General features: G+C 41.1%; 1 protein-coding gene and 1 non-coding gene across 4 annotated transcripts in view; both read left to right on the top strand.

Annotated features, from left to right (window-relative positions):
- The first annotated feature begins 995 nt into the window (after positions 1–995).
- The window catches only part of SLC25A14 (solute carrier family 25 member 14), a 49,265-nt gene continuing 24,396 nt past the window's right edge, over positions 996–25,864 (top strand). Inside the window, exons 1-5 of one of the 3 annotated variants that reach the window (XM_049766689.1) lie at positions 996–1,082; positions 1,213–1,450; positions 9,378–9,471; positions 12,650–12,797; positions 20,932–21,026. In XM_049766689.1, the coding sequence (XP_049622646.1) occupies positions 1,385–1,450; positions 9,378–9,471; positions 12,650–12,797; positions 20,932–21,026 (403 nt within the window). In that variant the 5' untranslated portion in view covers positions 996–1,082; positions 1,213–1,384. Of the gene's footprint in view, positions 1,083–1,212; positions 1,460–9,377; positions 9,472–12,649; positions 12,798–20,931; positions 21,027–25,864 lie in introns of all 3 variants that reach the window. The other 2 variants (XM_049766688.1, XM_049766690.1) reach the window with 2 other exon arrangements.
- On the top strand, positions 8,871–9,012 carry LOC125999932 (small nucleolar RNA U109). The gene has a single exon (XR_007492360.1). It is a non-coding gene; the product is annotated as a small nucleolar RNA U109 (small nucleolar RNA).

Raw genomic sequence — 25,864 nt, 5'->3', positions numbered from 1 at the left:
GGAACAAAGATACCTCCAGACATTTTATGTCCTAAACAAGTAATCACTTGGAACTATGATGTGCTTTCAATTGCCTGACTAATTTTTACTTTGACACGTCATATCTTCATTAGTATGAACTCTCGCATAATCATGAGAACTTTACGCAAGAGCCCTCAAACTTCTGATGTCGCTTATTGGCTAGCAGAAGCGATCACCCAGGGCGCTTTGCAGTTATTGCATCCCTCGCCTAGGCCATACTTTCTCGCCACGTTCAGGCAGAATACCAGGTGAAAACTGGAACCCTTCCCTTAGCCTTTCCATTCTTCATCTTCTCTTTCTCTTTGTACGATTCCACTTTCTGTGTCCAGTGTATTCTTCGTCAGCCTTGCGTGTGTCTAAGTGGACAGGGCCCAGGCCTGATTCTTCAATTCCTCATTCCCAGTGCCCAGAAGTGGCTGAAATGTATTAGTTTCATTCATGTTCCTTTTCTTTTCCTCTGGGGGGGGTCCCATATTCCATATATCTCTCCCCGCTCTATTGATAACTCCCAATCCTAGATCTTTCCTTTCTTTCCCAGCACACCCTTCATTTTCCCATGACCTCACTTTATTTTGGAGCCCCTTGCCCCACCCCTCTACTTTCCCTCCTTTTTTGTCCTCTGTGCGCAGGCGCCCTACCCCTTCCGCGCGCCGGAAGTCGGGAGGTGGGTGGGAAGGAAAGCCGTTAGTAGGCCACAAGCATGTCCCCCGCTGGGCTAGCAGATTGTATTGGTCCAAGCTGCCCAGTTCTCACTCCCAACCCCGCCTCCTTATCACTGAGGTTCCAGAGAGAGGCCGGCGACACGCTCTAGGGGGTCTACGCTCCTAAGCCGCCCTTCCGCCGCCACCCCCCACTCCCTCTAAGCCCCTAGTCATCCTTCCTCCGATTTCGCGCCATCTTTTTTCAGACTTCCGGGGGGCGGGGCGAGCGCGGCTGCGCCACGGTTGCCAAGGCGACTCGTTGATTACTTCCGCTCGCCGGAGTACTTCCGGGTTGCTGTTGCAGTGGCGCTTTCGATCGTGGGAGCCTCAGCCTCCCTGTCATCCGGCGAGCCCGAGCAGGTGAGGGGGAGCTCCCGGACTTGCAGGCTGGGGAGCGGGGTTGGGCCGCGCCAGGCAGCGCGGGGCCGGCTGGCTTGGTTGTCGGCCTCCGAGGGGCTTTAACGGTCCTTTGGTCTCTCTCTCCCCCCAGCTGAGCCCCTTCCCTGTCTTTCACTCTTCGGGCGTCGGTGGTTTTACTTCTACGAGTGAACCCTGCTTCTCGACCCCCTTGGGAGGCCGCCTCCTTCAGGCGCCTCCCTTCTCTCCACGAACTCGCTCTGACAGCCCGAGGACCTGGCAAGATCCGGCTACCCGGAGGGTGAATGGGTATCTTTCCCGGAATAATCCTAATTTTTCTAAGGGTGAAGTTGGCTACGGCAGCCGTGATTGTAAGCGGAGTAAGCAAACACGTCCATTGTGTTAGTGTGAGGGATGCTTTTCTGAGATGCTCCCCTCTGTTCCTTCTCCCCCCACTGTCCCCCCCCACTCCTTGAGGTCAAGGCATTGGAGGCATCTATTCAATTCAAACCGAGATCTGCTAATTGGGATGACAGCTACTGTCAATCTAAATTAATTTTCTCAGACCAGGTAACCGCAGGAACATTTTCAAATTTCCTAGTATTTTTTCCTTATTTCCCCCCCCCCAGGCTAGGGATGCTTAAGAATATTCCTGAACTCTTGTCCTCATTTTGCATCCCTACATAATCAAGTTCCTTTGTAACTCCGTTGCAAAAGATTGCAACCTCACTGCCAACAGAAATGTTCTATCTTTTCACTTACACTACCCTAAGGTCATGCCCTGCCCTGTGCCAGTTTGTAATCCAAAGCTTGCTGCAGGCCTGTTAGGCTAGCTAACATGTGGTGAGTCTCCTTACATTTACCTGCTTAAAAACTTGTAGCATTCAGTATCCTTTTACCCTCCCCCGGAATACACTTTGATTGCAAGTGTTTCAACCTAATCTATATCTTACCTTTCCTTTGGTCTGATTTTTTTTTCATAAAATAATGGAAATTTCTGTTAGGTTGTACTTTCTTCAGAATAAACCATACTGATACCTGCCTCCACATGCTGTGATTTCCCCCATTTTGTCTCTGTTCATCCTGTTCTCATATATCAATTTTCAAATCATCCAAACTCATGCTGATTATCTTTGTTTTTCTGTACTTTGGCTCTTAGTTTGCACTGTATTATTTAGCTCTTCATTATTTCTCTAATGTACTATTTTGATTTCTTCTACCAGATTATAAGCTCTTGAAAGGCAAGTACTATATTTCATATACCTTTTCCCCAACCCTATCTCCTTGATTACCTGGAAAGGATAAGTTGAATGACAAATGTCATCATAATAGCCGTCTAGTATTAGAACATAGGATCTTTGTGTCTGCGTTTGTATGTATGTGTTTGTTATTTGGGACACATGTACTGTACTCAGGGTTTACTCCTGCCTTTGTGTTCAGGGATTACTCATGGGTATGAAGAATCAAACCTGGGTCAGATGCATGCAAGAAAATCACCTTACCCACTGTAAGATCTTTCTAGCCCTGTGATTTTAACATCTTTATATTCATAATTTGATTTGGGCATTTAGTGTACCTTGAAGAAGTCTTCGTTTGACTTTTTATTATTACCTTTAGAAACTGAAATTGCCTATGCTTAGCTAGAGGAGAAAGGAAGAAAAATGCCCAGATTTTTGAGTAGATACTTGGAGTAGCATAGGGCTTAATTGTATTTTGGAATAGTCTTATTATTGGTCCTTAGGCTACAAATTTTCCTTATTTTTTCGAAAAATTGTCTTCACTTTTTTTGTTTTTGGGTCACAACAGTGGTGCTTAGGGCTGGATCTGCTGCACCCAGGAATTATTCCTAGTGGGATCAGGGAACCAGGTGGGATGCTGGGAATCAAATCCAGGTGAGCCACATGCAAAACAAACACCTTACTCACTGTATTATTTCTCCATCCCAGTGTCTTCATTTTGAAGATAATTTTAGTGACTTTATATACAATAAAAATGCTTAAGATACTATAATAGTAACTCAGAAAAAACCTTTTTTTTTTTTTTTTTTTTTTTTTTTTTTTTTTTTTTTTTTTTTTTTTTTGGTTTTTGGGCCACACCCGGTAACGCTCAGGGGTTACTCCTGGCTATGCGCTCAGAAGTTGCTCCTGGCTTGGGGGACCATATGGGACGCCGGGGGATCGAACCGCGGTCCGTCCAAGGCCAGCGCAGGCAAGGCAGGCACCTTACCTCTTGCGCCACCGCCCGGCCCCAGAAAAAACCTTTTAGTCTTATATGGAGTTATCCCCCACAGATCAAAATCATTTATTGTAGGGTACTTCTGTTTGTTTACATGATTCTTTTTACAAAGAATAGGGATATAAAATGAATAAAGTATAATAAATGTACAGTGTTCAGTCCAACCAGTCATCATTCTGGTTTCTTTCATAATCTTTTATATCCAGAAAGTATATATAGATGAAGGCTATCACACTGAAATCATAAGTATTTGATTTATGTGTACCCAATTCTTTTTTTTTTTTTTTTTGGTTTTTGGGCCACACCCTGTGACGCTCAGGGGTTACTCCTGGCTATGCGTCAGAAGTTGCTCCTGGCTTCTTGGGGGACCATATGGGACACCGGGGGATCGAACCGCGGTCCGTCCTAGGCTAGCGCAGGCAAGGCAGGCACCTTACCTCCAGCGCCACCGCCCGGCCCCATGTGTACCCAATTATGTGCAAACTATTTTAGGGATTATAAGAGGGTGCTATGAGACATAGTTCCTTGCCTTAAAGAATCTTACATCATTAAGAGTAGAAATGTAGGGGCCGGGCGGTGGCACTAGAGGTAAGGTGACTGCCTTGCCTGCGCTAGCCTAGGACGGACCGTGGTTCGATCCCCGGTGTCCCATATGGTCCCCCAAGCCAGGAGAGACTTCTGAGCGCATAGCCAGGAGTAACCCCTGAGCGTCACCGGGTGTGGCCCAAAAACCAAAAAAAAAAAAAAAAAAAGAGTAGAAATGTGGCTTGAGAGATAGTACAGAGGATAGGGCTCTTGCCTTGGATACATCTGACTCATGTTTGATCCCTAATCCCCTGTTTGGTACCCAGAGTCCTACTAGATAGGATATTTCAGCGCATAGCCAAGAATAAGCAATGAGCACTGCCAAATATGGCCCCTAAACCAAAAAATATAAGAGGAAATAGATAGAGTTATTTTCTATGAAATAACAGGGTCATTTTCATAAACTTCAAGCCCCATCCTAGCTATATTTGGTGTCTTAGATTATATATATATAAGGTAAATAAGATTGTAAATAAATGGCACAACAGTACAGTACACTAAGAATCACATGTATACATCCTTACACCAAGGATGACATGTATACATCCTCTGTAAGAGATTGGGCAGTTTTAGCTGACATTATTCAGCAGTGCAATATGGCCTCCATAAAATAAGAACTGCAATTTCAACTATAGTGTTGAAATATAATACAAATAGTTATAGAAATAATTGTAGATATCTAACCTGAGAACATTAAGATATAGGAGAATACAATAGCTGTCTTAAAACTCTTTGAAAGAAGGGCTAGAGCTCATGTGGCTGAGTATGTTCTTTGTATACAGATGCCTAGATTTGATCTTTTTTTTTTTTTTTTTTAGATTTGATCTTGAGCACTGTGTGATCCTTAGACATTGCTATTAGTGTCTCCAGAGCATAGAGCCAGGAGTAGCCCCTGAACTTCACTTTGTGAGGTTTCCAAAAATAAAATATTTGAAAAGCTCTCCAAGATAAAAAAAATAAATTGGTTATATATTACATCCAAAAATAGATAAAAACTAGAGAAAGATATTTTTGGTTGAGCTTGGGAAAGAACTATTTAAAATTAGATCCAGTCATAGATAATACAAGATTTTAAAATAAGACTTCTAAGATGTGAGAAAATAGGATTTTACTGTCAAATGGGGGTGAAAGGAATTGATCCAGCATTACTGTATGTGGTCCTCAAAAACAAAACCAATTCTTCAGGCATAGGAAGTATATGATCTATAGTCTTTTAAATTGCACAAATTAAGCATCAGGTACCCTTCTTTTTTCATTTTTTGGGGGGTAGGGCATATCCATCGATGCTTAGTGATTATTCCTGGCTCTGCACTCAGCAGTTACTCCTACCTGTGCTTGGGGACTATATGGGATGCCAGGGGAAAAAAGGTTTGGTGGCATACAAGGCAAGTACCCTATATCTCTCCAGCTACTTTGGTATCCTTCTTTTCATTTTTTTGGTTTTATTTTTAGGTCACACCTGGCAGTGCTTAGGGCATATTCATGGCTCTGCATTAAGAGATCATTCCTGGTGATCTGGAGTTAGAGGGGTGTGTATATGGGGTGCCAAGGTTTGAGCCTGGGTTGACCACAAGCAGGGTAAGAACCTTACCTACTATATTCTCCAGACCCCGGTAAGCTTTTCTGAATTTTACTTTAACATTATGTAACTTTTATTAAGGAGCCATTGAAATAACTAACCTAAAATACAATGGTTGGTGTTTCTGCTCTATGTTTTTTTTTAAAACAGCTTGGTATCTTTTTTAATATTATAAAAGATTATTGTTTGGCTTTAACAATCAAAATTAATAGTGGTAAATATGGAGCATATAAATCTGTTATTAAGTAAAATTGTGCATAATAAAGTACATAACTTAAAAATTCTGTATATGTAAAAACTAGATGAAAAATAAAACAAAGAAAAAGAAAATTTTCTAAATACCATAAGAAACTCAAAAGAAATAAGAAAATTTAAGTGTTTACTTGCATAAAAATCTTCAGCATTATAATAAAACTCTAAAATACTAAAAATAGTTAAGTTCATTAGAAGTAACTCATAGTATTTAGTAAGATTTTAAGATATTAGGGGCCAGTGAGGTGGTGCTAGAGGTAAGGTGTCTGCCTAGCAAGCGCTAGCCAAGGAAGGACTGTGGTTCGATCCCCCGGCGTCCCATATGGTCCCCCCAAGCCAGGGGCGATTTCTGAGTGCTTAGCCAGGAGTAATCCCTGTCTGCTCCATGTTTTGACTCTGTTCCTTGCCTTTAACTGATTCATTATTATTTCTTGATCCATGAATGCAGATTCAGTGGTTGATCTTTCTGCTCTATATTTTGGATCTGCCCCTTGTCTTTAGCTGAGTTATGATTTCCTGAACCATGAGTACATACTTTTTTATTTAAAGGTTGTCTAGTAGTAAAGTAGATAGAGTCAAATTCTGCAAATTGACTAGGCCACCAGAGAATTAAAGTTCTAACAGGACTCTGTAATGAGAAGATATTAAAAAGTTGTAAAGAAAAACTTTACAAAGATTAACAGCAATTATTTGAAATATTTGTTGGGGAAATCTCTACATTGATCAATGGAGAATGCATCCCCCTTCCCCAACACACACACACACACACACACACACACACACACACACACACACACACACACACACTAGTGGCTATGCCATGGTCCTGCTTTTCCAGGCTTCACATCATATGCTATATATTTTTTGTTTTTTGGGCCACACCCGGCAGTACTCAGTGGTTACTCCTGGCTGTCTGCTCAGAAATAGCTCCTGGCAGGCACGGGGGACCATATGGGATGCCGGAATTCGAACCAACCACCTTTGATCCTGGATTGGCTGCTAGTAAGGCAAACGCCGCTGTGCTATCTCTCCGGGCCCACATGCCATGTTTTATAATAAATTATAATCTTAAAAATATGGGCGGGCCGGGCAGTGGCGCTAAAGGTAAGGTGCCTGCCTTGCCTGCGCTAGCCTTGGACGGACCGCGGTTCGATCCCCCGGTGTCCCATATGGTCCCCCAAGCCAGGAGCAACTTCTGAGCACATAGCCAGGAGTAACCCCTGAGCATTACCGGGTGTGGCCCAAAAACCAAAAAAAAAAAAAAAAAATATGGGCATAGTTCAGGAAAAGATAATTGGAAATACCCAATCCTGCATAAAAGTTTTTTTAATTCAGAAGTACTGAGAAAGGGGAGGGAGAGGATAAGAGGGAAAGAGAGTAATGAGTAATATGCTCCAGAGAGTTTAGGCTTCTTAAAAGGATATACACAACCCAGCATGAAAGTAAGAAAATCCACTTAAGAGAGATGTGGCCACATATACTCAGGTACCATGTCTCCACAAATACATGTGCACCCCTACTTTGTTCTTTTTTATTAGAATTTCTTTTAAAAACTTCCTCCAGGGGCCAGAGAGATAGCATGGAGGTAGGGCATTTTCCTTGCATGCAGAAGGATGGTGGTTTGAATCCAGGCATTCCATATGGTCCCCTGAGCCTGCCAGGAGCGATTTCTGAGCATAGAGCCAGGAACAATCCCTGAGCACTGCCGGGTGTGACCCAAAACAAACAAACAAACAAAAAACCTTCCTCCAAATGTAGCTTTTTAAGACTTAAGTGAACTGGCTAGCTGATCCTACTATACTTGAAAGGGAGTTTCCAGAATTGTGCATTTTTTGCCTCTAAAATATTGGTGTGTAGCTGGAGATTTATAAGGGGACAGGCACTTACCTTGTGTGTGGTTGTACCCTGATTTAGTTCTTGGCACAACATATGGTTCCCCAAGTACCACCAGGAGTGACTCTTCAGCACACCCAGTATAGCCCCAAAACATTTAGCTGCCCCCAATAAAACATATTTGCTATCCTCTCCAGAAAATTGTCTTTAGAGAGTTCCGTATATTGAATAAAGTCAAACCTTGTCTCCCCTAAAATGAGTTACTGGGGAGCCAGAGCGATACCACAGCTATAGGGCATTTGCCTTGCAAGAGGGCAACCCAGGATGGACCTGGGTTTAATCCCCAGCATCCCATATGGTCCCCAAGCCTGCCAGGAGCGATTTCTGAGCATAGAGCCAGGAATAACTCCTGTGCACTGCCAGGTTGCCCAACACTCCCCCCAAAAGAGTTACTGTTGTTAACCCCAGTGGGCAGTAGGGGAGTGAGCAGCAAATAACATCTATTAAAATATAAATTGGGGGGCTAGAGCTATAACACAGCAGGTAGGGCATTTGCCTTTCACACTGCCAACCCAGCTTCCATCACCTGCATCTCATATGGTCTCCTGAGCCTGCCAGGAGTAACCCCTGAGGTGTGTAGCCCCAAAACTGAGACAGGCTGTGGTCCCCAAAGCAAAACTAAAATGAAATAAAATAAAATAAAATGGAAATTTGGGTACTTAAATAGAAAAATGCATCATGATACTAGCTAATAGGTATTGAATTAGGTACCATCATCTAGTTGTTTTGCATATATTATTTCATTTTCAAAGTCAATTATTAGTACTTATTATTCCCTCTTTACAGTTCAGGAAATTTAGGCATAGAAAAGTTAAGTAATTTACCTAAGGTCACGGAGCTAGTAAATGGTAATGACCAAATTTATCTAAGGCAGTCTGATTTTAGAGACTATTTCTGATTATAAATCACTTAAAAGCTGCTTATAAAATTCAGTGGTATATACTGAAGCTCTGAAAAGGGAATATTGAAAAGAAATCTGAATGTTCACTTTATGAAAAGAGATTATTTCCAGATAGACCTGCATTTAGTATGTTGATGTGTAGAGCAGCAGTTTTTCAAAATGGGGAAGCATCAACATTATGAGAGAACATAGAGATTTTCAGGCAAGATCCAGACCACCGCTCAGAAACACTGCCAGTGGAATCCTGAAGTTTGTTTTCTTTAGCCTTGGAGATAATTGCAGTGCACATTAAAATTTGAAACCCACTGATGTAGAGGATAGAACTGTGAGGAAAAATAAAATCTAATTGCATGTTGCACTGCCTGCTCCTCATTCCTTTAGAAACAGTAATGCATCTATTATCAAGCTACATTTTTTTAAAAAAAGGAGTTCTTAGTGCTGCCAATTTTACACTAAAGGTTGGATAGTAATATATTTTTCCTACACAAGAAAAAAAAGAAAAAGTGGAAGTGAATAAAAACAAAATCCAAGAAAGAAATAGTTGAGGGTAGTAGGAAAAAAGGCTGAAAAAACATATCAAATGGGGCAGGATGTCATTTTAGAAGCTAGGGAGAGGAGGGGCACTAGTTTAGTTTTAAGTGAATGACCCCCAATCCCCACTAATGGCAATAAAGAATAAATTCATGATCATCTAGCACATAAAACATCTCCCATTTGTGTCATGCTACTTCGTAAGGCGTTTCCCTCAATATGCATTTTATTTGCAATTTAATCAATAAAATTAATATGATCAGACACTAACATATATATTCCCTCATTCTTGTGCCTTGATCTGATTTGTGTTTATTTTTAGCACCAGAAAAGTGCCACTGTAAGCCATGAGATGTCTGGTCTGAATTGGAAACCCTTTGTATATGGCGGCCTTGCCTCTATTGTTGCTGAATTTGGTAAGAATGTGAAAACAATGTAGTAGGGCAGGGAGGGAACTTTGAGTCATGATTAAAGGGACACTGACACTAATTTGGAGTTAGGACATTGAATGCTTGAAACTCTGGGTTTTTTTTGAAACTCTGGTTTTAATAGCTGTGTAAATCACAGTGCACAAATAAAAATGAAAGCAATTTATGGGGCGGGAGCTATAGCTATAGCACAATAGGAAGGGCTTTTGCCATCCACTTGGTTGTCCTGGGTTCAATCTCCAGCATCCCATATGATTTCCTGAGTCTGCAGGAGTAACTCCTGAGTGTTGACAAGTGTTCCACCCCCCAAAATAAAAAAGATTTATATTAATTTTTAATTTTTTTTGCTTTTTTGGGCCCCACCCGGTGACACTCAGGGCTATGTGCTTAGAAATCGCTTCTGGCTTGGGGGACCATATGGGACGCCGGGAGATCAAACCACGGTTCGTCCTAGGTTAGTGCATGCAAGGCAAACACCCTACCGCTTGCGCCATCTCACTGGCCCCAAGATTTATATTAATTTTAAAGGAGTGTGAAAACTGACAAGTATTATGGTATAGATGGTAGCTTAGAGTAACTTATTTTTTGGTAAAAACTAGAGAAAATATAAGAAGTAATTGTTTTTCATAGTAGTGTTTTAAAGCTAACAGTAGTATTTTTTGTTTGTTTTGGGGCCACACCTGGTGACACTAAGGGGTTTCTTGGCTCTGCTCTCAGAAATCACTTCTGGCAGGCTCAGGGACCATTTGGGATGCTTGGAATCAAATCCAGATCATCCTTGTACAAAGTAGACACCCTACCTGCTGTGATATCACTCCAGCCCCAACAAGTAGTTCTTTATGACAAAATACTGTTAATGGTGTGGAAGTAATTGAAACCAGAGTAAGATTGAAACCAGAGATAATTCAATCAGTGGAGTGTGTGCTTTGCAAGGAGGCCCAAGTTCAGCCCCTGAAAGTGAATGGTTTCCTGAGTGTCACCTGAAGTAGCCCCTGAACACAGTATGATGTCTCCCTGATTTTTTTATTTAAAATTTTGTTTAAGTTAAACTTTTAAAAGCATTAAAACTAGAGGCTGGAGAGATAGCATGGAGGTAAGGTATTTGCCTTGCATGCAGAAGGATGGTGGTTCGAATCCGGGCATCCCATATGGCTCCTGAGCCTACCAGGAGCTATTTCTGAGCATAGAGCCAGGAGCAACCCCTGAGCGCTGCCAGATGTGACCCAAAAGCAAAAAAAAAAAAAAGCATTAAAAATATTTGGTGCCACACATAGTGGTGCTTATTTTTTTTTTTTTTTTTGGTTTTTGGGCCACACCCTGGGACGCTCAGGGGTTACTCCTGGCTATGCGCTCAGAAGTTGCTCCTGGCTTCTTGGGGGACCATATGGGACACCGGGGGATTGAACTGCGGTCCGTCCTAGGATAGCGCAGGCAAGGCAGGCACCTTACCTCCAGCGCCACCGCCCGGCCCCGCTTATGGCTTATTGTTCTATGCTCAAGTATCACTCTTCGGACCATAAGCAGTGCTGGGAATCAAACTGGGGTCAGTTGCATACAGGAGAAGCACCCTGTACCTTCTTTCTGTCCCACTCAAAAGAATTTTAGGTCAAAATTAAAAAGACTTTTTATAATCTGACAATTTGTTAATTTACTAGGTTTAAGTGATATTCATGAAGATGTTTAGGGAGTTAGATAATATAGGGGTCTCTGCTATATTATTACTGTTCTTTTTGTTTTTACTAAGTTGTTTGTAAGTTTCCTAGTAAGTATTCAGGCTTTATTATTTCAAAGCTCAGTTCATTTATATAAGAAAATTCACTATTAAGATCAAAGCAGATTTCTTTCTATTTGATTTTAATTTTGAACTAGTTTTAGGTTGTGTTTTTTTCACATTCCTAAATTTCCTCTTTTCTAAATTATTCATAAATGACTGTCAATTAACCTTTATATACTTTCTTGGCATATACTCTGTCTGGTGTTGTCATATCAAGGCCATAAGTAACTATTTTATCTTGTTACTTTTTTTTTTAAGTTTTTGGGTGATTCCAGGTGATGCACAGGGGTTACTCCTGGCTTTGTGCTCAGAAATTACTCCTGGCAGGTTCCAAGGGCCACATAGGATTCCAGGGATCGAACCTGGTCGGCTACATGTAAGGCAAATGTCCTACCTGCTGTGCTCTGGCCCTAACCATGGTACTTTTTTTTTTTGATTTTGATCACACCTGGTGACACTCGGGTTACTCCTGGCTATGCACTCAGAAATCACTCCTGGCTTGGGGGACCATATGGGAGGCTGGGGGACCGAACAGCGGTCAGTCCTGGGTCAGCTAAATGCAAGGTAAACTCCCTACCGCTGCGCTATCGCTTCGGCTCCAACCATGTCACTTTTATATCTTGGAACATTTCTTAAAATCTATTTTATCAATGTAATGACCACTGTTCTGTGAGAACATAATAAGAAAAAGATATTGGTTTAAGGAAAATTTTTCAGGGATTCTGTTATTACTCTAGGGTGAATAGTTCAATATGGCCTTCACGTTTATCTTCCATCATATTAGGGAAATGTTTATTTCTTGTTAAGATTAAAAGAACAATCATAAAATTTGTAATAGTTCAGAGAACTGAAGAAGTAATCCTTTTTTACTTTGTTTATGAAATTTTGGGAACATTTTATGAGGGAGAGGTGGAGAGACATGAGGTGATAGAGGGCACAAGGAGGAAATTGTGTTACTAGTAAAACGTTTGATTTTTTTTGCCACACCTGGTGGCACTCAGGAGTTACTCCTGATTCTGTACTCAGAAATTACTCTTGACAGGCTTGGGGGACCATATGGATGCCGAGGATTGAACCCAGGTTGGCTGTGTGCAAGGAAATGCCCTTCCTGCTGTGCTATCGCTCTGGCCCTTTTTGAATTGTTTTATATTTAAACTATAGGGACCATCAGAAAGGGCTTTATTAGTTTCAGTTAAATTTGGGGGCAAATCCTGCCTTATAGATACTGTACAGTAAATTTTATGTTATCCCATTCAGTTCTTAAGCGTTTCAGTGGAGATCATCTATGTATTACAAAAAAGACTTTGCCATGTTTAAAAATAATCATTGGCTTAAATCCAGCAGAATTTAATTATGACTCTTGGAAAAATTTATGAGTGTGTTCTTTCACAGGAACTTTTCCTGTGGACCTCACCAAAACAAGACTTCAGGTTCAAGGCCAGAGTATTGATGTTCGCTTCAAAGAGATAAAATACCGAGGAATGTTCCATGCTTTGTTCCGAATCTATAAAGAAGAAGGTGTCTTGGCTCTATATTCAGGGTAAGACTAGATTCTTTCCTTAGATTATGATAGAAGTACTTTTTTATTAAAGAATCATGGCATTTCAGTTTTCTGATGATTTGAACTCTTTATAATCAACATTTTAACTTATAATTCAATATTGATGTTCCAGTTTAATTTTAATTAATTTGTTGAGGGGCCAGTCCTGGTGATCTCTGTGAGCCATCAGAACTACACTGGGGGTCTGGCACACATGTTAAACCCAGAATCATATTCAGGGCTTCACACATACCGGGCATGTACTCTACCTCTTGAGTCCTATCCCCTGATGAACAGTTAATATTTTACTTTGCTTATAAGTCTTGAGATTTGAATTGTGTATCCATCTGATCATAAGTGAAATATTTTGAAATGGATGTTTCATTGCAACCTTGACTCTTATTTTCCAGAGTCATTAATGCCATTGTGAATAGCAGCCCCATTAACTATTTCTGTTCTATACTTCCCGAGTTTCCAGATATTGACATCTTTGAAAAACGTTACTTCTTAAAAGAAATACTATATTCTGTCAGTTTAAACATTAAATGAAGAATGAGAGAGATGAAAGACAACTTGTTTTGTGCTAGGGATCCTACCCAGAGCTTCACATAACAGGCAATGCAAATGTATCACTACTGTGTTACATCTCTGCCCCCTAGAAAATTATCTTTTTTTGATTAACTTTTGATTATCCACAAGCTTATAGTTTATCATCCAATTTGTTGTTTATCTACTGCCTATTTTTAGGCCACCCTTCCTTCTGGAGTACAACTTAGTTGCTCAGAGAATGGATATACATTTTACTTTTTTTTGTTTTGTTTTTGTTTTTTGGGCCTCACCTGTTTGATGCTCAGGGGTTACTCCTGGCTAAGCACTCAGAAATTGCCCCTGGCTTGGGGGACCATATGGGACGCCGGGGGATCGAACCGTGGTCCTTCCTTGGCTAGTGCTTGCAAGGCAGACACCTTACTGCTAGCACCACCTCACCAGCCCCCTTTTTTTTACTTTTTTTTTGGATATACATTTTATTTTATTTATTTTATTTTATTTTTTATTTTTTTTGGTTTTCGGGTCACACCTGGCGGTGCTCAGGGGTTACTCCTGGCTGTCAGCTCAGAAATAGCTCCTGGCAGGCACGGGGGACCATATGGGACACTGGGATTCGAACCAACCACCTTTGGTCCTGGATTGGCTGCTTGCAAGGCAAACACCGCTGTGCTATCTCTCCGGGCCTGGATATACATTTTATTATTAGTCTATGTTAGACTTAGTTTTTGGTGAGACTGTCATGGATTGGGCCACACATCCTGCTCTTCAGAGGTTATTACAGACTGTTTATGTGATCCTAGGTATATGGTCCTAGGGAGGGAACTACAATCAATGCATGCAAAACAAGCACTTTATCCCCTGTTCTCTCTGTAGCCCCTTAATATATTTTTTATTTTGGGGCTACACTTGGCAGCACTCAGGGGTTACTCCTGGCTCTGTACTCAGAAATTACTCTGAATAGCCTCAGGAGACCATAATGGGATGCTAGGGATCGAACCCGGGTTGGCTACATTCAAGGAAAACACCCTACCTGCTGCACTATTGCTCCAGCCCCCCTTTATATATATATATATATATATATATATATATATATATATATATATATATATATATATATATATATATATATATATATATATATATATATATATATATATATATATATATATATTGGTTTTTGCATCACACCCAGCAGCGCTCAGGGGTTACTCCTGGCTCTACGCTCAGAAATCGCTCATGGCAGACTTGGGGAACCATATGGGATGCTGGGATTCGAACCATCATCCTTCTGTGTGCAAGGCAAACACCCTACCTCCATGCTCTCTCTCTGGTACTATTTTTTCTTTTTAATTATGATAACAAGATGCAAAGAAAGAGGATAAGGTAAAGTTACAGGGAAAGGACAGTCACCCATATACAGAGTTCTCAGAAGAAATCCCCTTGCTGACGCCTAAATTTTGAACTTACATTCAAAGAACATTAAGAAAGGTAAAACAGGGCCTGGAGAGATAGCACAGCGGCGTTTGCCTTGCAAAGCAGCCTATCCAGGACCAAAGGTGGTTGGTTCAAATCCCGGTGTCCCATATGGTCCCCCGTGCCTGCCAGGAGCTATTTTTTTTTTTTTTTTTGGTTTTTGGGTCACACCCGGCAGTGCTCAGTGGTTACTCCTGGCTGTCTGCTCAGAAATAGCTCCTGGCAGGCACGGGGGACCATATGGGACACCGGGATTCGAACCAACCACCTTAGGTCCTGGATCAGCTGCTTGCAAGGCAAACGCCGCTGTGCTATCTCTCCGGGCCCGCCAGGAGCTATTTCTGAGCAGACAGCCAGGAGTCACCCCTGAGCACCGCCGGGTGTGGCCCAAAAAAACAAACAAAAAAAAAAGGTAAAACAGAACCCATGTACAATTTGTCCACAAGTTTCCAGATTATAGTACATTATAACATTTCTTAGCAGTACACAAAGAAATCTAAAGCATGAAATCTATGTGACTCCTTAAACATTGAAGGCATAGTATTTTTTTACATTTTCATTTTATTATTGTGGTTTTTTTTTTTTTTTTGGTTTTTGGGCCACACCCGATGATGCTCATGGGTTACTCCTGGTTATGCACTCAGAAGTCGCTCCTGGCTTGGGGGACCATATGGGACCCTGGGGGATCGAACCGCAGTCCGTCCAAGGCAGGCAAGGCAGGCACCTTACTTCTAGCGCCACCGCCCAGCCCCATTTTTTTACATTTTCATGCACATGCATATTAGTTTGAGTTATCATCAAAAGTTTAAGTGGTTTTTTTTTAAGGTTTAGAGTCAAAGGAGCAGAGTAAATGGTATTAGAGTGGCAAATATTGTTTGCATAGGCCCACCAAAATATGGGGGATATGGAAAGGAAAAGCCTTGGCCTAAATACAAGGAGACCCTACCCCTGAAGTTTCCTGGCATAAGACCAACTCTAGGTTCCAGGAAAACTAGTTTGTTCAATCCAAGTCATTGTCTGTAGTGTCAATACAGTTTTATTTTTCATGCAGTCTCTATTGTTGGCATCAGGTTTCTGTATTAAAGATCCTGGAATCTGCATATCCTACATTAAAGTTAGGCTGGTGTGGAGCATCCTCTAGTTTCACCTCACAATTAAAGGGCAATGCAGAAAGCCCTGTCCAGTAAGCTGGTCATTGTTGATGTTAAGTCTTCTCAGTGTTAAGGGAAGTCTCTTTTGAGTAGGTTGATGTCAGAGTAGCAGTAGGGTCTTCCCTGGTTGAGGATTGCTTCCAGGTGATGTTATAGACAACCTTGGATGTTTCATAGATGGCTTTCCTAGATCAGGGGTGAATGGAGAATGCCCATTCTTCTGAGGCCTGTGCCATGCCAGGTCATTATGTCAATGTTCAGGGTTTAAGGTCCCATTGCACTACAAGATTTGTGTGCTCCCATCTCTATTAGATAAGAACTTATTTGTATGTATAGTATTTTTTCGTTTTAATGTGCCTATGCAAACAAGAAATAAAGCCATGTGGCGTTATTGGTGCATATGGGGGCGTAAGAACACGTCCAACAATACCCGTTATTTGGTTCAAAACTGAGGGACTCTTTTAACAAATTCCCTATTGAAAAGTTCATAAAGAGAAGATAAAAAATGGGGAAAATCGTCACTGTATAAGAAAATATTCAGCAAGAGCTATAGCTGTCAAAGAAAAAACACATAAAATGTTGAAAAGACATACGCGTCCATTTTATGCCTTTTGAAATAGTTGGGGTGTGTTAACTCCAGTGCATTACTTTGGACTGTGACTAGGACTCTGCAGTACTAAAGTTAAAAAGGGTAAATGTGGAGTAATGATGGTAGGGGGTGAGAGAGTTAAATAGAAAAATGAGTTTTTGTAGGGGTGTGCGAAAGGGCAGAGTACAAAATGGACATTCTGCATACACAAAAACATAATTCAAGGATTGTTATTATTATAATTATTTTATACAATTAAAGTATATTGTGCGCGCACCCCCGCGCAGTTTTGAACATATAGACTGGTAAGAAATTTACCAGTGACTACTTTAGTGCAACTGAGCAACTCTCAGAACCCATGGTGGAGGCCTGCCGAACCCCATGCTGGCATTGACTCCCAGCTCCCAGGAAGGAAAGAGGTGCTTCAAGAGTCTGGCACTATTTTTTAAACTTAATTTAAAAGGTAATTTTTCTGGGGTCAGTGAGATAGTCCAGTGGGTAAGGCACTCACATTGTATTCTATTCCTGGCACCCCATGTGGTCCTCTAAGCCCCTCAGGAGTAATCCTTGAGTTTAGTTAGAGGCAGGCCTAAGTCCAGAGCCATGCATGGTGTGAATAAAAATAATTTTCCTGGGGAGAAAATTAAGTACTACATCCTACATCTTGAAACAAATGAATTATAGATCATTTGTTTCACTTTTTTCCATCAGCATGGATTATCAGAAGATAGGATATTTTTGGTTTTTGGGGTTTTTTTTTGTTTGTTATTTATTGGTTTTTTTGGACTGTTTTTGGGGAGAGGCATTCAGGGATTACTTCTGATTCTGAGCTCAGAAATTGTTCCTGGCAGGCTCGGGGGACCCATATGGGGCTCAAATCTGGGTCTGTCCCAGGTCGGCTGCTTTCAAGGCAAATGCCCTGTCCTCTGTGCTGTTGTTGTAGCAGCTCCGATTGGTATTTTTTTATGATAAAAAGCAATAGAATCAAATATCTATATTTAGTCATAATACTTTTAATCTTAACCATCTGAGCTGCTGATGTCTTTCTATTTATAACTACTAAGGTTCTGCAATTTGGAAGAATCTCAAAGGAAGTATGAGTGAGAATGTCTCTAATTTATTAGCAGAAATTAAATAGGGTACGCTTGGCTCTGGTACTTCTTTCTTGATAAGATTAAAGATATATCTGCAACTATTAAGTAGAAAATGAATTTTTCTAATCTGTAAGGTAAGTAAGGATGTATACTTCCTTTTTAAACATTACTGTATGCAATTTTCTTTTTTTAATATGCAATTTTCTAATATTTTTAAAGGATGCTTCATCTAATTTCTTGAGATTGTACGTTTTTCTTTTTCATACTTTTTCTGTCTAATTTTATTTTAATGTTCAGGTTATTTCAGGTCATAAATTATGTTGGCGACTATTTCCTCTTCTGGAATATACTTTTGTGGTTAATTCATATTAATTCTTTATTAATAAATTCTAAAATTTGTGTGTTACTACACACATATGCATGAATGTTTGTGTATTTGTGTGTGTGTGTGTGTGGTGCTGGGGACTGAACGCAGGGCTTCACACATGCAAGGTAAGTCTACTTTTCTCTGAGCATCCTTGCCATTAACGCTAAATGTTTGGTAGAATTTCTTAGTGAAATTATCTGGACCTGGGGACAGTCTTTTGGGGAATTTTAAATTATGAATTAAAATTCCTCACTGGTTTTGAGACTCTATTTCAGCTTGATGATGTTTTGGTTATTCGTGGATTTTTCTTTCTTTTGTTAGCTTCACATTGCCAATTAACATACCATTTCCAGAGTCATGTTGCGACTGTGAACAGCAGCCCTATAAACTATATGTTTCTGTACAATTTTTCCTGAGTTTGGAGATATTTACATCTTTGAAAATGTTTCTCTTTAAAGAAATACTGTTCTGGCAGTTTAAACATTAATTGCAGTGCTTGCTTCTGCACCACATATACTATATTTGGAATGATAAACATTAAAGACAGAATGAGAAATGGGACCCACTTTTTATTTGCCCCAGGACCTTAAATAACATGCAAGGCAAATGTGTCAGCACTGAGTTACATCTCTGCCCCCTAGAAATGTGTAAATAATGTGTGACATACCAGGGTTGATAGTAGGAACATTTTTATTGACAAGGAGAAGAGGAATGCTTTCCAACTCCAAGCCAGATTGTCCAGACTTTCTCCACACAGTATGCATTGATCACACTATTCATCAGATGTCCCAAATCATTGGTGTGGATGAAGGCAGTATCCTCTCCAAAACAGAAATGTGGGTTCTAGTTTATGGCAGAAAAAAATCTTTAGATGCTGGAACAGTAGTATAATGGTAGGCTATTTGCTTTGCACATGGCCAACCTAGGTTCGATTCCTGGCATCCAGTATGGTTCTGAGTATGATCCCTGAGCAAGGAGCCAATATTAAACCCTGAGCACCGCCAAATGTGGTTCAAAGATAAAAAAGAAAAGTAATCTCTACCCTGGGGCCAGAGTGATATCACAGAGGGTAAAGTGTTTGCTTTGCACATGGCCAACCTGGACTGACCTGGGTTTAATCCCTGGCATTCCATATGGTCCCCCGAGCCTGCCAGGAGCGATTTCTGTCCTCGTGGCAGGAGTAACCTCTGAGCCTGAGTGCAGCTAGATGTAGCCCCAAAACCAAAACAAACAAAAAACCAAAAAAACCCTCTATCTTGCCCCTTAATAAAGAGTAATTCTTTATCATTTTTGTATTTATTTATTTTTGTGTGTGCTTTTGGTTTTTGGGCCACACTCAGTGATGCTCAGGGTTTATTCCTGGCTATGCACTCAGAAATCACTCCTGTCTTGGGGGACCATATGGGATGCCAGAGGATCGAACTGTAGTCCGTTCTAACATTTTTTAATTTAAATTTATTTATATTTTATTTTTGAAATACTGATATCTTTTAAAAAAGAACAAAAAAAACTGGAGAAATACAAAACGTGATATACATAAATGGATAGATGTAGTTGTGTCTTAAAAAATCATTTTACGGGACTAAAGAGATAGCATAAAGGTAGGGCATTTGCCTTTTACTCAGCCAATCCAGGACAGACAATGGTTCAAATTCAGGCATCCCATATGGTCCCCCATGCCTGCCAGGAGCAATTTCTGAGCACAGAGCAAAGAGTAACCCCTGAGCGCTGCCCAAAAACAAGCAAACAAAAAGAAATCCTTTTATTTGGATTTTGAGGTCTCACTTCATGGTACTCAGGGGTCATTCCTAGCAGTGCCATGGGATTGAACGGGGTCAACCACAAGCAAGCTTAACCTCTGTACAATCTCTCCTGCCCAATATTTCTTTTTTTGATTTTTTATAAGTGATTTGTATTTTTTTTTTTTTTTGGTTTTTGGGCCACACCGGGTAACGCTCAGGGGTTACTCCTGGCTATGCGCTCAGAAGTCGCTCCTGGCTTGGGGGACCATATGGGACGCCGGGGGATCGAACCGCGGTTCGTCTCCTAGGCTAGCGCAGGTAAGGCAGGCACCTTACCTCCAGCGCCACCGCCCGGAGTGATTTGTATTTTAATTTTTCTTTCAGTACTGCTTTAGAGGGATTTTTCATATTTTGGGGGTTCCTTCCAAGTGGTGATCAGGACTGAGGAACCTACCTGCAATTCTCAGCCAGTTGGGCTGGTGGTTAAATCAAAGGCCTAAGGGTGCTATACTTCTCAGATCCTTGGTGCCAGGGCTTACCTAGGCCACTCCAGTAGTGTTTGGGTATTTATAGGGGTGATAGATCACAAAGTGCAACTGATCAAATCCAGGTCAGACCCATGTTAGGCATGGGTCTAATTGCTTTTCTGTCTCCTAGCTCCCATTCATATATTTTAATAGGTTAATTTTTTTTGTTTTTTTTGGCCATACAGGCAGCACTCAGATTATTCCTGACTCTGCACTCAAGAGTTATTCTTGGCAGGTTCAGGGATATGGGATGCTAGGGATTGCACTCAGGTTGGCCGCATGCAAGGCAAACAAATGCCTTCTAGATTGTGCTATTGCTCTGGCTCCCAGTTCTGTGCATTTTGAAAAATTCCCATTGAGACTTCTTGTCACCCATGGATTGTCAGAAGTATATCGTTCAGCTCCCAAGTTTTTTAATAGCTCTTCATTGATTTTCAGTTTGATTCTATTATGCTTAGAGAAAATATTCTATAAGATTTCAATTTAATTTGTTGGCTTGTTTCATGACCTAACATGTGTTCCTCTTGGTGAGACTGTTACATAAGCTGGAAAAACAAGTCTTTGTGGTTAATAGGAATGAGGAGGTAATGCAAAAGCATGTTATTTGCAAGTTCATGTTATCTTTTTTTTTTTTTTTGGTAGAATTGCTCCTGCTTTACTAAGACAGGCATCGTATGGCACCATTAAAATTGGCATTTACCAGAGCTTGAAACGCTTATTTGTAGAACGTTTGGAAGGTTAGTATAGACTTTTTATTCTCTTTTGTGGTAATACTCAAAGAAATTACTGAAATCATGTTTAATTGATTACATAAGTGTTCATCATGACATGCCTGAAAATGGGTGACAGTCTAGCTAGCTTATTCTGGCTTTGGATAAATCCTTTCAGAAGTAGGTGAATGTGAGTTAGAGTGGTGATTTTACAGTCACTAGTGGTTCATTGACCAGTAACAGTAGCACAGAGATCTACTGTTTGTGTTCTAACTTTAGTTCTTGACGCTTATACAGGCTAGATGTTGGTCCCCAGATATTCAAAGAATGCTGGATTAGAGGGACCTGCTCTTTGAATGTTCCTTTCTCTATCAAAGGGGACTAGAGAAGATAGCATAATGAATGGTACACAGCTAACCCAAGTTCAGTCTTCAGTATACCCTCAGTACTACCAGGAGTGATCCCTGAATACAGAGCCAGGAGTAAATGCTGAGCACAGCTGGGTGTGGCCTTTCCACAAAAAGCAAACCAAAAAGAAAGGAAAAAGGGAAAAGCTGGTCATCAGAGAGGGAACATGAAGAAATCCTGCCTAGAAAATTATTTTATGTTATTTTAATATATTAATAGTTAACATTCTCATCATCAAAAGGACTTCAATTAGAAATTATCCTTTAGGGGCCGGAGAGATAGCATGGAGGTAAGGCATTTGCTTTTCATGCAGAAGGATGGTGGTTTGAATCCTGGCATCCCATATGGTCCCCGGTCCCTGCCAGGAGCGATTTCTGAGCATGGAGCCAGGAGTGACCCCTGAGCACTGCCGGGTGTGACCCAAAAACAATAAAAAAAGAAATTATCCTTTAGCTGTCAGTTTGGGGAGGAGGAGGTTTGGTCCACATTTAGTGGTGCTCTGAGCTTCTGGCTCTGTGCTCAGAAGTGACCTTGGTGGTGATTAGGGGAACCATGTGGTGCTGGCGATTCAAACTGGGTCAGTGGGATGTAGGGCATGCGCCTAATCCCTGTATTGTCTCTCTGTCTCCCTACAGCTAGCTGTAAATTTTGTTAAGCTTTTGTTAGGTCATTTAATATTAGACTATTTATGTTTCTAATGTACCTGCATAATGCCACCTTCCCCATATTCAATGTTACATGTTTGCAGTTAGTATTTGCCCCTTGATCTTTTGTTGCTGTTGTTGTTGTTGTTTTTGTTTTTGTGTTACATTCAACAATACTCAAGGGTTACTCCTGGCTCTGCGCTCAGAAATTGACCCTGGCAGGTTCAGGGGACCATATGGGATGCCAGGAATCGAACCTCCATTTGTCCTGGGTCAAAAGGCTTTGTGCAAGACAAACGCCTACCGCTGTGCTTTCTCTCTGGATCAGTCTTTTTTTTACATTTTTCATATATTTTTTATTTAAGTAACAGATTATAGTTGGGTTACAGTCACAAACAGAACACCCCCCCTTCACTAGTGTAACATTCCCCCCTCCCAATGCCTCCCTCCCCACTTCCCATCCCCTGCCTGTATTTGATACAGGCATTCTACTATAGTTATTTGTTTTTTTTTTTGTTTGTTTGTTTTTGTTTTTTGGGCCACACCCGGTGATGCTCAGGGGTTACTTCTGGCTATGCGCTCAGAAGTCGCTCCTGGCTTGGGGGACCATATGGGACACAGGAGGATGGAACCGCGGTCCGTTCTAGGCTAGCGCTAGCAAGGCAGACACCTTACCTCTAGCGCCACCGCCCGGCCCCAGTTATTTGTTTTTAAGTTCAGTAAATTGGTTTTTTTTCTTAAAGAATAAGGGTTAAAAAAAATAGTAAAGGTGGGGCCGGAGAGATAGCACAGCGGTAAGGCATTTGCCTTAAACGCAGAAGGATGGTGGTTCAAAACCCAGCATCCCATATGGTCCCCCGAGCCTGCCAGGAGCCATTTCTGAACATAGAGCAGGACTAACCCCTGAGTGCTGCCGGGTGTGACCCAAAAACCAAAAAAAAAAAAAGAAAAAAGTAGAGGTGTGACAGTGCAATCACTGTTGTTTGCATAGGTCTAGAAAAATATGGGGAAACCGGAAAAAAATCCTTGGCCTGATTACAAGAAGGCCTCACCCCCGAAGTTTATTGGCATAAGACCAACTCTGGGCTCCAGGCATTCCAGTCTGTCCAACCGTGTCATTCTCCGTGTGGACCAATCTTTTACTAAAAGATCATTTAACTAGAGATTGAGATAGCTAAGAACCTTTTGATTAGTAATGTCCTTTGCATAATGTTATTATTATAAATCAGCATTTTTGGAATTCTTTGAAGATTATAAAGGATTCACTGCTCTCTCTTCCTAAAATAGTTTCCTTTTGTAGATTCTTCACTTTATTTACCTTGTTTCACTTTTTTAGGTGAAGCATGATGAAGACTAAATTTCACTTCACACCAGTATGTTCTGTGGTATTTTTCTAGATAAGAAGATACAGTTTAGGGGCTGGAGTGATAACGACGAGGGTAGGGTGTTTACTTTGCAAACAGTTGACCTGGGTTGAATCTCCATCATCCCATATGATTCTCCAAGACTGCCAGGAGTAATTTATGAGTAAAGAGCTAGGAATAACCTCTGAGCACTGTTGGGTATGGGCCAAAACCCAAAAAAAGGTTATAGTTTATATGACTAGAACTTCATATTTGATACTAGAATTTGATTTTATATATACCAAAGCCACTCAATTAATACTTGATATTTTTTCCTATTAAATATAAGAATTTATTTTTCAACATAGTTTCTTATTTACAATTGATTTGGGGGGGATGGTATGGACCATATCTGGTTGTGCTCCAAACTAATTCTAGTTCAACATCTAGCCTGTATAATCGTCATGGACTGAAGTTAGTATTACCAGGATACATTCCTGGTAATACACGGAGGACCATGTAGAGTGCTAGGGATTGAAACAGGTTTATCTGTGTGCAAGACAAGTGCCTTACCAACCATTTTCTCTTTAGCTCCTAGAATCAATTCTGCAGAAAAGAATTTAGTCCATGGGCCCGGAGAGATAGCACAGTGGCGTTTGCCTTGCAAGCAGCCTATCCAGAACCAAAGGTGGTTGGTTCGAATCCCGGTGTCCCATATGGTCCCCTGTGCCTGCCAGGAGCTATTTCTGAGCAGACAGCCAGGAGTAACCCCTGAGCACCGCCGGGTGTGACCCAAAAAAACAAAAAACAAACAAAAAAAAGAATTTAGTCCTGAATTGATGTGGCTAATGGAGTTATTGAGAATAATAAGACATTTCCTGAAATCCTTTAGAAATAACTTTTTTGAGGAAATTTAGTTTGCTAATATTTCTAGGAAATTTCTGGGCCCGGAGAGATAGCAAAGCGGTGTTTGCCTTGCAAGCAGCCGATCCAGGACCAAAGCTGGTTGGTTCAAATCCCGGTGTCCCATATGGTCCCCTGTGCCTGCCAGGAGCTATTTCTGAGCAGACAGCCAGGAGTAACCCCTGAGCACTGCCGGGTGTGGCCCAAAAACCAAAAAAAAATATTTCTAGGAAATTTCCATCATATTTCTGTGGTACTGGTCTTTTTTTAATCAAAATTTTTATTAAAATTTATTAAATTTGTTTTTATAAAAAATTAAAAATTTTTATTATTATTATTATTATTATTATTATTATTATTATTTTTGGTTTTTGGGTCACACCCGGCAGCTCTCTGAGCAGCTCTGTGCTCAGAAATAGCTCCTGGCAGGCTCAGAGGGATGCTGGATTTCGAGCCATCATCCTTCTGCGTCTAAGGCAAACACATTACTGCTGTGCTATCTCTCCAGCCCCAAATTTTTTGTTTATTAATATATTTATTTAAGCACCATGGTTACAAGCATGTTTGTAGTTGTATTTCAATCATTAAAAGTATACCCCCCCTTAACCAGTGCAACCTTCCCACCACCATTGCCCCATCTCTCTCTTCCTCTACCCCCTGCCTGTCTTTGAGACAGGCATTTTATTTCTCTCATTACCATTGTCATGATAGTTGTTGATGTAGTTATTTCTCTAACTCCATTCACCAATCTTTGTGGTAAGCTTCATATTGTGAGTTGGTCCTTTCAAACCTCATCTTGAAATTACTTTTTTAGGGACTGGAGTGGTGGCAGAGCGGTAGGGCGTATGCTTTGCATGTGGCTGACCCAGGACGGACATAGGCTTGATTCCCCGGCATCCCATATGGTCCCCCAAGCCAGGAGTGATTTCTGAGTGCAGAGTCAGTAGTACTCTTGAGCATCACAGGGTGTGGCCCTAAAACCAAAAAAAATTACTTTCTTAAAGAAAAAATGATTTATGGGATAGGAAAATAGCACAGGACTGGAAAGATAGTATAACAGGTAAGGCATTCACCTGAGTTTGATTCCCCAGTATACATATGTTACCTGGAGCAGTACCAGGAATAATCCCTGAGCAGAGTCAGGAGGAAGCCCTGAGCACTGCTAAGTATGGACCCCAAAACAAAACAAACAGATTAGGGTATATCACATGGGTCAAACCTGAGCTGAAGCACCAGTTCTGAGTGGTTCATAGAACATCATTGGGTGTAGTAGCCCTGAAGGCCCCTGAGCATAGATGGGGGGTAGCCTGCCTAATCTTTGGAAATGCAGGGCCCAGGTAGCAATGATTCGTTGAGCTTAATGCTGAACTGTCAGCTCTTTGGTTGAGTTATGACTATAGGTACTCCAGAGCCAGTGTATTACTTGGGATCCCTCCCCCAATAACAATTCTGGAGGCAAATTGAGACCACACTGCACAGTGCTTGGAAGTTATTTCTGGCTCCTTGCGCAGGAATGACACCTGGCGATGCTCAGGAGACCATGTGTGGTGCCAGGTATTCGAACTGG

This window comes from Suncus etruscus, chromosome X, assembly GCF_024139225.1.
Source record: "Suncus etruscus isolate mSunEtr1 chromosome X, mSunEtr1.pri.cur, whole genome shotgun sequence".
Classification (NCBI taxonomy): Eukaryota; Metazoa; Chordata; class Mammalia; order Eulipotyphla; family Soricidae; genus Suncus; species Suncus etruscus.
This window is presented reverse-complemented; position numbering and strand designations above follow the sequence as displayed.